We start from the raw sequence: 12,892 nt of genomic DNA, 5'->3' as shown, positions 1-12,892 counted from the left end.
TTAGTCATCCAAATGTGTCAGAAATGTGTATAAGCCAAATGCAATAGTTTGTTTTAACCAGTGTGTTATGTTCATTTCTCAGGAACAGCAATTATTTTTCCGGGTCAAAATGACCCGGAGGCGTATTTAAAACTCTTTGACTGCCAAAGACGTTTAATGATGATTAGTAAAATTCCAATGAATGGAATGCGATCTTTCATTGAGTAGCCACATTGTATATGTAGTAAAGGCAAACAATATTCTTTTTGCCTTGAAAGATGAGTTAAAATGCTCAAAAGTGGCTGGCACTGTGGATTTTTTTGTTTTGTTTTTATAACGCCTGGCAGTCAAAGAGTTAATTATCCAAAAGTGATACAACTTTTTTTTTTTTTTTTTTTTTTTTTTTTTTGTGTATGGATTGACTCACACTTACTAATAAAAAAGACAATACTTAATTTTTCAACCCATGCGTTATGTTTGTTTCTCTGGATTACTAATAACATGCTGGGTCAGTTTGACCCGGGGTCATGTGTAATTATCCAAAAGTATCAGAATTTTTTTTGTGTTAACTAACAAAGCCAATACAGTACCTTATTTGCACTCTCGTGAGTACTTTTTTTTTTCTCAGGAAAAGCAATAATAATCCTGGGTCATTTTGACCCGGGGTCTTGTGTAATTATCCAAAAGTATCAGAACATTTTTTGTGTTAACTAACAAAGCCAATACAGTACTTCGTTTGCACTTTCGGGACTACTTTCTTCTCAGGAACAGCAATAATAATCCAGGGTCATTTTGACATGGGTTTTGCTCAACTCATTTGCTCCCAAAAACGTATAAATGCGTTCTATTTTAAATGTTTTAAGTGTCCCAAAGACGTATTTATACGTTTTATGTTTGTTTTTGTTTTTTTATGCTAGCGCATACAGAGGTCTTTGTTGAAGCCTCTCAAATGCAAGGAACGTTTGAAGAAATGTTAGTTATTACACTAAAGGAAATCAACCAGGGCCACGTTGAAAAAAAAAGCTCAATTGCTCAGAATTCTAAATAGATTTCTGAATAATGATAAAACTTAGCTATATTCTAATGCTAACTGCTGCAAAACGGAAACAGATAGAAATATACTTTTTTTTTCCTGATAAAAGAAGAAGCTTTAATCTTTCTTTGGGCAGGTTCCATATTTTTATAGCAATAGAACACAATATTCTGTGGGCCTTGCGAAATCAGTCAAAATCCAGTAAAACAGCCGGGAGGGAAGGGGATTGCTTCTATGAAAATAGCTGGGAGTGAATTGAGTTATTACCAAAAAAGTTTCCGAAAATTAATCAATTTCACAGCGTATAGATACTTTGGACAGCATATAATGCTACTCACACGCTGGTGTGTAGTTGGAAGTCGCGGGCCTTGTAACCCAAAGCGAAGTTGTTCACGGTGAGCTTGGACTTGGCGGTGTCGAACGCCAACTGGTAGCCCGCCAGCCAGCCCTCGTAGCCCAGCACGGCGGCGCTGTGGATGGTGGGGCCGCCGGCCATGTCGAACACCAGGTCGCAGCCCACGTTGACAAAGTCGCGCTTGTAGGCCGTCTTCAGTTTGGCACTTTTTTTGCTGCGGGATTGAAGACAAGCAATTATACACATTCATGTTTCTCATTTGCTTTTGTTTTATTTATTTATTTTTTTATTGTGTTGTGTTTATAATGAAGAGGACAGTTTTTACCCCGTGTTTGGGACAAACGAGGTATCCAGACCAAGCTTCAAGCCCTTTACCAGCTGCACACCAGAAAATAAGTTCATATTCTATCATAGTTCATCTTTAAAGGTCGTTTAGTTTGCCATTTGCCTGCACCTGGTCCTCGACGGTGATTTCTGTGGCCAGAGTGTTGTCCGTGTTCCATTTCTGGTTGAAGCTGAGGCCCAGCTCGCTGACTTTGTACTTGGTCTCCAGGTGGCCGCCCGACTTGCCCGTGTTCGTGTTGCTGGAGCCCGATGTGGCAAACTCCTGCCAGACAAGGCAGAGGGCAGAGGTTGACAGGCAGGAAGCTGGTGAAAGCAGTTCAAGGCAGAGAGGAAGTGCTCAAAGAGGGAATTGGAGCCCACACAAAGCATCATTTCTTTACTGTGGAGAAGAGGTTGGTGTTCAGTGTGTGAGGATACGCTTTGGTGAAGCTACAAGCTATAGACGTTTGCATGTGCAGTGGTGCCTTGAGATACAAGCGACGCAACTTAATGAGTTTGGGGGATTTTGTTTTAAAAAATGTTTTAACTTTGACTTGCCAGAAAAAACTTGAGATTCAAACACTTTATGATGGCAGTGACGTCAACACAAAAAAAGCCAAATATACATTGTAGTATTTATTGCTGCAACAGATTAATGGCATTTCCATTTATTTCAATGGGGAAAGTTGATTTAAAATGTGTTTTTCATGATCCAGAACAAACAAGACTCGTATCTCAAGGCATGACAGTACAACGGTTTTAATCTGCAGAACACCTGTGTTTTAATCCCGACATGTGCACACACTTTCTTACCATCTGATACGGACATCCAAAGAAGAAAAGCAGATGAAAAAGAGAAAGAACAACATTAGAGGGGGGAAATGGAAGGAACAACATCATTTATGGACAAATGTTTAGAGATGCTGAAGATCTTTAATTTCAATTCAGGGTAGGAACAAAGGAACCAACTCCATATTTTCATCCACTTCCTGTAGGTGTAAAGTGTCTACGTCCCAATAATTGTGTCCATATAGTGTCAAGAAGATCATAAGAACGCGTTTATCTGAAGATTTAAAGCACAGTAAGTACTTTTCCACACAAAGGTAAAAACAAACAAAAAAATGGCAGAAAAAGAGATGAAAATGTGTAAAAATTGATTTGCAAGAAATCCAGATGTGATTTTGCACAAGTACTTACGACACCATTCTGGGACTTGGTCTTCACATCCAGCTTCAGAATTCCATAACCTGATGTCATCAAAAAAAAGAGAAAACAATTAAGAGCTGTAGCATATATATTCACGCATGAGTTATGATTAATTGTTTTTACCATAGCCCTTGTTGAAGATGTCTTTGGCAGACTTCCCCAAGTCTGCGTATGCCGGAGGGACGGCCATTCCGTCTGAGAAGAAACAAATGCAAGTTACAAATGCAGCAAAAAGTAGTATAACACTGATATTATTTACTTTTACTGGTGCCAAATATTAGAGCAATTAAAAAAATAGAAATAATAAATGAACAATAAAAGATATCTTCGGGAAAAAAAATAATATATATACATATATATATATATATATATATATTTCTAAAATTCCCACTTTATTCTGCTAGCCTTACTCACTTTTACTGGTAAAAAAAATAAAAAAATAAATGCTATTCTTGGAAAATTAGCCCTATTTTCCTTGTAACAAATGCAACTTTAGTTAGTCTCCGAACATTTTTTTTTTTCTTGTAAAAATACATTACAACATTTATGTTTCCCTCCATTTTTTTTCCTCTGGCGTTTTTTTTTTTTTTTGCCTTCATCTGTATTAAATAAAGATTAAGGGCCCCTGTAAAATGAAAGTTAATATTTCTTATAAATTTGACATATAACATAGAAGAGTCTTGTTAATAATAACCCTGTCAAATGTGAACGAGTAAAAATTCATTTCTTAAAAAAAAAAAAAAATTAGATAAAAGAATAGAATAGATAAAAAAAACAAAAAAACTTTGAAAATATAACTCTCGTTTCGTCTGAATGAGGTCACCCAAGCCCCGCTAGATGCTACTTGGTCTAGCTAGCATCTTACACATCCCTACCTGTCTGACACTTGAAAATATATCCGCTTAAAACCGCTGATTGCTGGAATGTTCTCTACCGGTGTGCCACCAGCTAGCAGGGCTCCTCTTTTTGTCACCTCCCCGCTTGGGAATTTAAATCACAGCACAGAGCTGTTATTAAATTGCGCCATCAAGAGAAGACACATTTTCAGGATGTAGGATAGCTAGCATGTTAAATAATAACTAAGTAACTTGCAAACCACTGGGAGCCATTTAAGCTGAGCCGAAAAAGTCAGGAAAACTGAAGATGAAGATATTTATTACTATATCTCCTCAGTTGAGCACTACATAGGTATCAGTCTTTGCACAGCATTTATCTTTAAACGTATTCACATGTCCAGAATCAGCAACAACGGCCAACATAAAAGGCAACAAGTCAGTCATGTCTTTCACGTAGGCTGTATAAAATAAGCAGATGGAGTGGTTGGACTCCATCTGTTTCCAGGTATTGTTATTCACACATGCATTTTAGAGCCTCAAGTTCAGCCTCAGGTCCTTATTAGAATCGTAGTCACTTATGAATTGAAATCAGTCTAATTTCTCTTAATAATAAGTTTTATTAGGGGCTTAAAAAAAACGACCGCAACCTACAAGATTCCTCCTGGAAATGTGTGATGCACGCAAGTCATCACAATAAACAGGCTCGACCAAATATTTGCGAGCAAACACAGTGAGTGCGTGTGAAGGACGAGAGAAGAGTCTGGCCATCTGGAGGCGAGGCCTGCTTGGATCATGAAGGTGATGTATGACTACTCTCCTCCCACTCTTGATGACCATGCCGCATGGCCCGTCCGCTGCGCTGGCTGGCAGCCTGTCTGCTAATGAGCTGTATGAGCGAAAGCATACATTCAGTGGCCACTAAATTAGGTACTCATGCATCTAAATATGAGCTCGCTACACCAGGGATGGGTGACTATCTATCTATCTATCTATCTATCTATCTATCTATCTATCTATCTATCTATCTATCTATCTATCTATCTATCTATCTATCTATCTATCTATCTATCTATCTATCTATCTATCTATCTATCTATCTATCTATCTAAGACAAGGAGGAGCTAGATACTGTAGCTAGCCAGCTCACTAACTCACGATCCGTGTAGTCGTATCAGTGTGTGTATTTTTGTCTTATGAATAAAGGTTCGCATGACAGAAGCGCTAACATAAGCATTTAGCAGATTTGGTGGCTGGTGAGCAACAAGCACTCCTACAAAGTATCAGCTAGTCATCATCATGTGTTTCTTGATTTGTCAAGGTGACCTTGTGATCACAATTTCACACATTCAAGTTAATTTCTCTGCTTTAATAACCATAAGTGGCTCCCTTAAGATAGTTACCGTGTCCCTGATTGAGTTCTTGGATCCAAATATTCTCAAGCTAGGCTTCCTTCCGCTCAGTATTTTTGGGACCATCATGTTTCCAATGTGTGTTTATTATGCAGCCCCCCCCCTGCACTCACCGTGTCCCTTGGGTGCATGGTGACACGTGACACAGTGGTCTTTGTTCCCTGCCTTCTGCTGCTGCTGCGTCACACGGCCCTTTCCTTTCTCCGCCATTACCTCTTCAGAGGAGGAACAACAAATAACTAGCAGCAACACAATATCACATACATATCTATATATATTTTTCCTTCTTTTTTTTTCTTAGCTTCTGTAAGTGTTGGCATATTTGTTGTTGCAGTTGCAGTACCTACTGGATTATAGTGTGCAGTAGACGTTGCAAACACCTCTGTACTTTGTGCACAACATGAGAACATGATAAGATCTTGAGATGACAATGGGATCTCTCAAATACAACTGTTTAAGAGGTTCCATTTTGGAATTGTGGCAAAGATGGGTACCAATGATGGCAGAGCCAAAAAAAGAAGAAAAAAAAGACATGATACGAAACGATGGACGTTTGTTGTGGGGTGACAATTCTATATGAACCTTAAAAAGCATGTTTTTCCCACACACAGCGATTATAAGACCCTCTGGTGCTCCCCCCCACCTCCTCACTTCAGACTGCTCTAAATTTAGTGCCTGGGAAAACTTGACACTGACACACATGTGACTAGGACTTAGAATAATAAAAAAAAAAGGGTCTTCCAAGTTCAGTGCTACTAAACCGCCGAATAACAACAAGACAAACGTCCGTCTGGGTGGACGAGTAGTGTGTTAATATTGTAGCGCCACGCTCCATCTGACCCTCATGTGCTAACAGTCCAAATGACTGCCTTGACTGGGCTCAAAGGTCAACAAGACGCTGATAAGTAATGGAAAAGAGTGGCTTACCCACAGTAAGATGGCAAACATGAGGACACAAATGCATTCTTGAAACTGTATTTGTTATTTTAAAATGCCCCTTTGCATGCTATCTTGTATGCAGAGACAGTTAAGTGACTTCATCCTTATTTTCTGTGCATAGCTAAATTATAATACTAAAATCATTTTTAACATTCACAATAATAAGATTCATATATACCGGTATAGTAAGAAATAATAATTCTATCTAATAAAAAATATATACAATAACAGCAATAATAAATAGTGTTGTTCCGATACCGATACTGGTATCGGCAGATGTGCATTAAAACTGGTATCGGTATCGGTGAGTACTAACAAGTAACATGCCGATACCATTAATTCAAACGCTAATATAGGACTTTGAATGCAGCATCTTGTGTCTTGCTCGTGCACGACATTCACTGATACGTGACATGTCACTGAATGCCGATGTAAGATATCTTATTGGCCTTTGAATGCTCTGAACCAATGGCAGAACAGCTTTTACGTGTTGAGAAAAAACAAACAAACAAAAAAACGTACATATCGGTATGGTATCGGCATCGGCCGATACGGCAAAGCTGGGTATCGAAATCGGTATCGGGGGCCAAAAAATGGTATCGGAACAACACTAATAATAAATAATTTTCATACTTTATATTAGAATTTCAGAAACACAATAAAAATATAAAAATGTTTATAAGGATTTGCTGTGCATAGTTAAATTACGATAGTAATAGTAAAATATTAATGTATATAATAAACAATTGTTATATAATAGAAAAATAGAAAATACACAGTGGAGTATATCATGTATCATAAAATAGCATAATTTAGAATGTTATTATTATTATTAGTAGTAGTAGTAGTAGTAGTAGTAGTAGTAGTAGTAGTAACATTACATGCAGTTTATAGCTATATTAAAAATAATTATATTACAAATATCCCTAACAGTATTTGCTGTACACATTTAAATTATGATAAAATATTAAAATATACAGTATGCCATATAGTATGTATAACAATTTTAATAACTTAAAATTTAAATAAACATAAATACATGCAATTTGTGCAGAAAAATACGTATTTGATAAGTATTTATTGTGCATGTTAGAATAATTCTGTATAATATTAAAAAATTATATAATATGTAACAAATTTATATGACATGCATTATGCATAGATAAATATAAATATAGGCTACATGTTGTAAATAAATATATTCACATGTAATTATATTTCTAAAAAATATAGACCATTAATCGCATCTATGTACTGTGTATTGGCATAAATAAAGGAGAAATGTGCGTGTCAGATAAAAGCTTGCTTGTCATGTGTTCAAGGATGTAACACTTTAACCAGTTACTACACTGTCAATCTCTTCTCTGACTATAAACATGATGACCGTTATTGAGTACTCATTCCTGCAGCGTACTGGTTAGCAATCCTATAAATGAATGCACTTGTCTCTCATGGCAGGGAAAGGAGGGTGGCCTGGATGGGTGATGTCAAGAGATAACAGACCCATTGTGCACGTAGCCATTGACCTTTCTTTCTTCAGACAGGTGGAAACTGGCCTTTATGACAATAAGGAGGATAAAATAAATAACAATCGATGTCATTGGACAGAAAACAAGATGCATATAATAAATATCAGTATGCCTGAATGAGATGATATATTATACAGCAGCTGTATGCGCTCGATCCCAGCCGTTTTTGTTCGAAAAAGACCTGCCTTGACAGCAGGAGGGGGAAAAAAAAAAGAGAGAAAAAAAGTCGTGTCGATGGTAGCAAAACGTAGTAACGCACACAACTATAAAGTAATAGGGAGTTATTGTGTGCAGTGTTCTTACCTTTAACTGGCGATGTGTGCGGACTGCAGAGTTTGACAAGACGGCTGCGGTGGGACAAGGAGAAAGCTCAGGGCAACACGCATGCGCACACCAACCCTTTTCTGAGGGCGGCGCAATTGTGTAATTAACATTGGACAAAAACATGGATTTATTGCGTGCTGAGTTGACTTTTTATGCATTATGAATTCTAGAATGTATAAATATCAAATAGGAGGTTATAATTATGATTTTAATCAATATCTCATTTCTGTGTATTCGTTAAAAGAAGCGTAAGAAACAAAAAAAAATAATGTAACTTTAAATGACATCAAAAATCTATGTGATGTCATATTTATTTAAATTATGACTTATATGATGAAGTGACTTTTCACTGCGTTATTTAAAATATCTAACTGACATTTGGTTGTGGTGTAATCAAAAATATGACAATGGATAGTCGCTTTTGTTGAGTACGGGTACCCATTTTTTTGTAATCATAAATTCGGTATTTTTCATCTACTTGAAGTGATTCCCGTTTGCACCGCTGGAGGGCAACAGTGTTCTGTTCTCTACGGCTCTGGTTTTGATTTGTTTTCTAAATGTGCAAATACACTGAACTTTTGGAATGACGAGGCACCTTTTTTTCACCAAATGTATTGATGCTGAAGCTGAAGTGTTGAAATTACGTTTAATAATTAGGAAATTAAATACAAAACCTTTATTAGGGCCAAAGAAGCAAACTACTGCAGATTTGCCAATGCTCGTACAGCTATAGACATAAATGAATAACAAAATATCACATTTTTTGACACCACCATAATTTTTACTACTGAGCGTTTTGCTTAACATTAGTCGAGTGACCAATATCCGGCTCTGGGAGTACGAGTGACTGCATATCCAGCGCTGACGCCGTTGCCATGGCGACGTAGGCTCAAACACACGTCATCAAGCTGCGTGGCTCACGTTAATCCTGCGCTAGACAATAACACTGAGGTAAGACACTTCTCAAACGATGTTCGTTTATTTTATACAAATCGTGTGGTTTTTGTTGTTCGCCAAGAGTCACGTGTGTAGCTTGTTTGTCCAAATCCGGACTGCCGACGTCACAGTTGCTAATAATGGCTTGTTGAGCTTCCAACATTTTCGATTCCTTTTATTTTCATTCATTTGATTTCTTTAAACGTCGCTGTAAAACTGACCATATGTGGAATGGCAGTGAAAGCAATCAATGTTGGGAATGTATGCCCTTGCAGGAATCTGTTTTATTAATGTAATGAATTTGTATAGTGTATGCTGACTTTATTCATGTTCAGTACAGCTTTTCAATGTGCGAGGGGCCTTCATCAATATGCGGACCAATCCCACCAGATCCGTCGCTGTTTCCCCAGTACTACAAAAGACCTGCTTCAGGTTGGTCGCGCCTACGCATGGATGGATGGATGGATCGATCTAAATTAGAAGGTATCTTGGTGGAACTTTTGCAATGGAGGATGCTGATAGAACTTTCTTCTTCCAGCACTGGGTTGCTTAGATGGAAACAAACGGGGTACGTCGACCCTGCTGTCGGGGCCTCTCGCTCCAGATCCTGTCCTGCATCCTGACTGCTACAGTGCCAGTGTCCCTGCACGGCGTCCACGCATCAGCGCCAACGCTTCCCACATTCTGGAGCGAGGGCAGAGAGGTGTCATGAGTGAGCTCCTTAAAGTTGATTGTTTTCCTGCCACAGAGATAACCAAACCCAGTAAGCCACTCTCTTTTTATGTTAGGACTTTTTTTTTTTTTTTTTTTTTTTTTGATTGAGCCCACTGTTACCTGATGGTTTTGCCCGTCAGAACAGCGAGAGTTCAACTTCTGTAAAGACAACATCCGGCGCCTTCGTGAAATCCAGAGACGTTGCAAGGAAGTGGAAGCTGCGAGGGCTCGTTCCACTCCAGTCAAAGCTCTATGGACTTCAACTAAATACCACAATGTCCAATCCAAATTCATGGAAGACTTACAGGTCTGCGTCCGTGGACCATTTGGTTCTGGGATACAGCGATAGATTTTATTATTATTTTTTAATATATATTTTTTTATCAGCATAAAATATGTCCTGACTTTTCATCCATGTTTGTTTTTGTGCAGGTTACCAGTCCAGCTGTGAAACCACAATGTAAAAACTTTCTAAAGGGCCACTCTAAAAATAAAGTACCACTAAGACCACATTCAACCCCTGCTGCGATGACCTTGCGTCACTCTTGCTCACCTGAGCAGGACAAGAATTTGCAAGTAAGAAAAGCTAATCATTTTGATCATTGGAAATGAGATGGGTGGATGAGTGGTTAGCACGTCCGCCTCCCAGTGCTAAAAATGAAGTTATTCTTTGGCTGTTAGATCCTCGGTCATTCAGGTCGTGGTCATCCGTAAAGGTGGAATTGAGGTAACTTGTTTGTTGAATTTGTTGTATATGGATATATTTAGGCGGCAAAGTGACTGAGTGGTTAGGACGTCCGCCTCCCAGTTTTGGAGATGCAAGATCGAGTCTAGGCTGGGTGGAGTTTGCATGTTCTCCCCGTGCCTGCGTGGGTTTTCTCTGGGCACTCCGGTCTCCTCCCACATTCCAAAGACATGCATGGAAGGTTAATTACGCGCTCCGAATTGTCTCTAGGTGTGCTTGTGCGTGTGGGTGGTTGTTCGTCTCTGTGTGCCCTGCGATTGGCTGGCAACCAGTTCAGGGTGTACCCCGCCTACTGCCCAAAGCCAGTTGAGATAGGCTCCAGCACCCCCGCGACCCGTGTGATGAATAAACGGTCAAGACGATGGATGGATGGATGGATGGATGGATGGAAATGAGATGACACTGAGGAGGTGACTCTGGTATGGGCCCAAACACCTTTCAAAACAGGTGTAACTAGGGCAAAAAAAATAATTATTATTTTTTTTGATCCAGTAGTTCACATTTGCTCCCCAAAACACATGTTCTATTTTAAATGTTTTAAGTGCTCCAAAGATGTATTTATATGTTGTTGTTTTGTTGTTGTTGTTGTTGTTGTTGTTGTTTTTATGCTGGAGCATACAGAAGGCTTTTGATGCAGCCTCTGAACTGCAGAGAACCGGTGAAGCGACAGTAGTAATTACAAAAACGGCCAGCAGGTGACAGCAGAGTATAAGAGATCAACCAGGACCATGTTGAAAACAAGCCGATTTCCGCACCGTTCTAAACAGATTTGTGAATAATGATGAAACTTAGCTTTATTCTAATGCTAATTGCTGCAAAACGGAAACAGAAATATACCTTTTTTTCCTGATGAAAGAAGAGACTCTAATCTTTCTTTTGGTAGTTTCCATGTTTTTATAGCAATAGAACACAATATTATGTGGGCCTTGCAAAATCAGTCAAACTCCAGTAAAACAGCGAAGGGGGTTACTTCAGTGACAATGGCTGCGAGTGAACGTGATCAAGTCAAGCTTGTGTACATTCGCCGAAGATCAAGCTCTGCCTAATTTAGGAATTAAAAAAAAAAAATAATAATTTTCATGATCAGTCGGTCGGTGTGTAGGTTTGGTTCGAATTTTATTTCATTTGACTGTTATTTTGCGAGGACAACATCTAAAACCGAATCAAAATACATGCTATATATTACTATGTAGGTTTTATTTTATTTTAGCTATTTGTGCCTGCTTTGTGAGATTCATGATGGTGCATTCGTTTGCAGGTGAAAGGCCAAAGCATCGATTTCATCAAGTACAACGCGCGGGCAGCAGGAAAGACCATGCAGAGGTCTCAGTCGCTGACAAGCCTCCAGGATAAACCAGTTCCCAGCGCTGTTAAGGGCCAGGTGCCTCACTAGTGAGTCGTTTTCTACAAGAATAATCTACATAACACAGTCTTTTGTCACAAAATCTGACAGTTGTCTTCTACACAGCATAGAGGAGAGGAAGAAGCAGTGGCGTAAGGAGGAGGAGGAGAGGCGGAAGAAACTTAACCCATCTGTTCCTGTTGGTCACACTTTGATGGCTGAAAACGACAGGCAGGAAACTCTGAAGACGCTCAAAGAGAGTAAGTTTTTATTCTGTAAGTTTAAATGTGTTCCACTGTATAGTTGATAATTGACTGTTTTTCTCTTCACAGGTCATCGCTCCCTGCTGACGGAGCTGCTGCTGCTTCCTCTAAAAGCAGACAATCTGAGTGTTCGCTTGCGCCGCACTCATCTTGAGAGGAGACTTTCTGAGATCGAGGAAGCCATCAAAATCTTTTCCAGGGATAAAGTTTATGTCAAAACAAATTCCTAACCCGTAAAGAGGAAGGGATGGGACATACACTTGTTGAAATTTAAGAGTTGATTTTGACTTGGCTGTTAAATTATGCAGCATTACACTGTATCATGTGACCTATAGTATAATGGTAGTGTTCAAAAAGTATTTTTTTTTATTGTAAAAATTTAGAAATTATGCACGCCATGGAATGACCAAAAAAAAAAAAAAAAATCCAGGTTGCTACTGGATTATAGGATTTTGTTGGGTGAAAAGTGCTCCCAAATATATGGGGAAAAGACTGCTTATAAATATTTATATTTGTATATACTTTTTGTTGTTTTTAAAGCAAATATGTGATGGACAAATCAACCCTAAAAATGTTGAAACACTTGACTGTCATACAATATGAATATTTCAACCAATGTTGTGTTGCCATTAGAGTCAACTGAAACTAAATACGAAGTAATTCAAATTGCAATACTGTTAATATAAACTTCTTTCAAACACGTTTTTGTAACTAATAGTACCTATTTTTCTAATATAAACATTATTTCTTTGATTAAATCCTAGTTTATAGTTTTGTGTATTTGTATGGTGGCAGAGCGAGTTAGCCAGCTCTCATAATCATGAAAGTTGAAGAAAAAATGACGTGTACGTACTGTATTTCTCCTTTGTTTAAACTTTTTTTTCCAATTAGTATCAGTGATACGAACCTGTGTTTACTTTGTATTAAAAGTAGTAAAAATAAAAGTTCTTTCAAAGAA

The 12,892-nt window shown here is 38.3% G+C and overlaps 2 protein-coding genes across 8 annotated transcripts in view; one reads left to right on the top strand and one right to left on the bottom strand.

The window, feature by feature from the left end:
• Window positions 1-8,749, bottom strand: part of vdac3 (voltage-dependent anion channel 3) — a 10,245-nt gene extending 1,496 nt beyond the window's left edge. Inside the window, exons 1-8 of one of the 4 annotated variants that reach the window (XM_077520704.1) lie at window positions 8,609-8,749; window positions 7,914-7,957; window positions 5,256-5,357; window positions 3,021-3,092; window positions 2,889-2,938; window positions 1,822-1,974; window positions 1,693-1,745; window positions 1,351-1,581 (exon numbers count right to left, since the gene is read on the bottom strand). In XM_077520704.1, coding sequence (XP_077376830.1) covers window positions 1,351-1,581; window positions 1,693-1,745; window positions 1,822-1,974; window positions 2,889-2,938; window positions 3,021-3,092; window positions 5,256-5,352 — 656 coding nt within the window. In that variant the 5' untranslated portion in view covers window positions 5,353-5,357; window positions 7,914-7,957; window positions 8,609-8,749. The other 3 variants (XM_077520703.1, XM_077520706.1, XM_077520705.1) reach the window with 3 other exon arrangements.
• On the top strand, window positions 7,682-12,892 carry enkd1 (enkurin domain containing 1). 4 transcript variants are annotated; one of them, XM_077520701.1, is made up of 8 exons: window positions 7,682-8,885; window positions 9,211-9,302; window positions 9,409-9,633; window positions 9,725-9,891; window positions 10,017-10,160; window positions 11,588-11,721; window positions 11,798-11,931; window positions 12,004-12,892. In XM_077520701.1, the coding sequence occupies exons 2-8, from the start codon at window positions 9,218-9,220 to the stop codon at window positions 12,162-12,164; spliced, it is 1,050 nt and encodes a 349-aa protein (XP_077376827.1). In that variant the 5' UTR covers window positions 7,682-8,885; window positions 9,211-9,217; the 3' UTR covers window positions 12,165-12,892. The 4 variants fall into 4 exon arrangements, with proteins under 4 accessions (XP_077376827.1, XP_077376828.1, XP_077376826.1 ...); XM_077520702.1 differs by having other exon boundaries at window positions 9,206-9,302; XM_077520700.1 differs by lacking the exon at window positions 7,682-8,885 and adding an exon at window positions 8,895-9,131.

This window comes from Festucalex cinctus, chromosome 5 (genome assembly GCF_051991245.1).
Source record: "Festucalex cinctus isolate MCC-2025b chromosome 5, RoL_Fcin_1.0, whole genome shotgun sequence".
Taxonomy (NCBI): Eukaryota; Metazoa; Chordata; class Actinopteri; order Syngnathiformes; family Syngnathidae; genus Festucalex; species Festucalex cinctus.
Note: the sequence above shows the minus strand (reverse complement) of the source record. Positions and strands in the feature narration are given on the sequence as shown.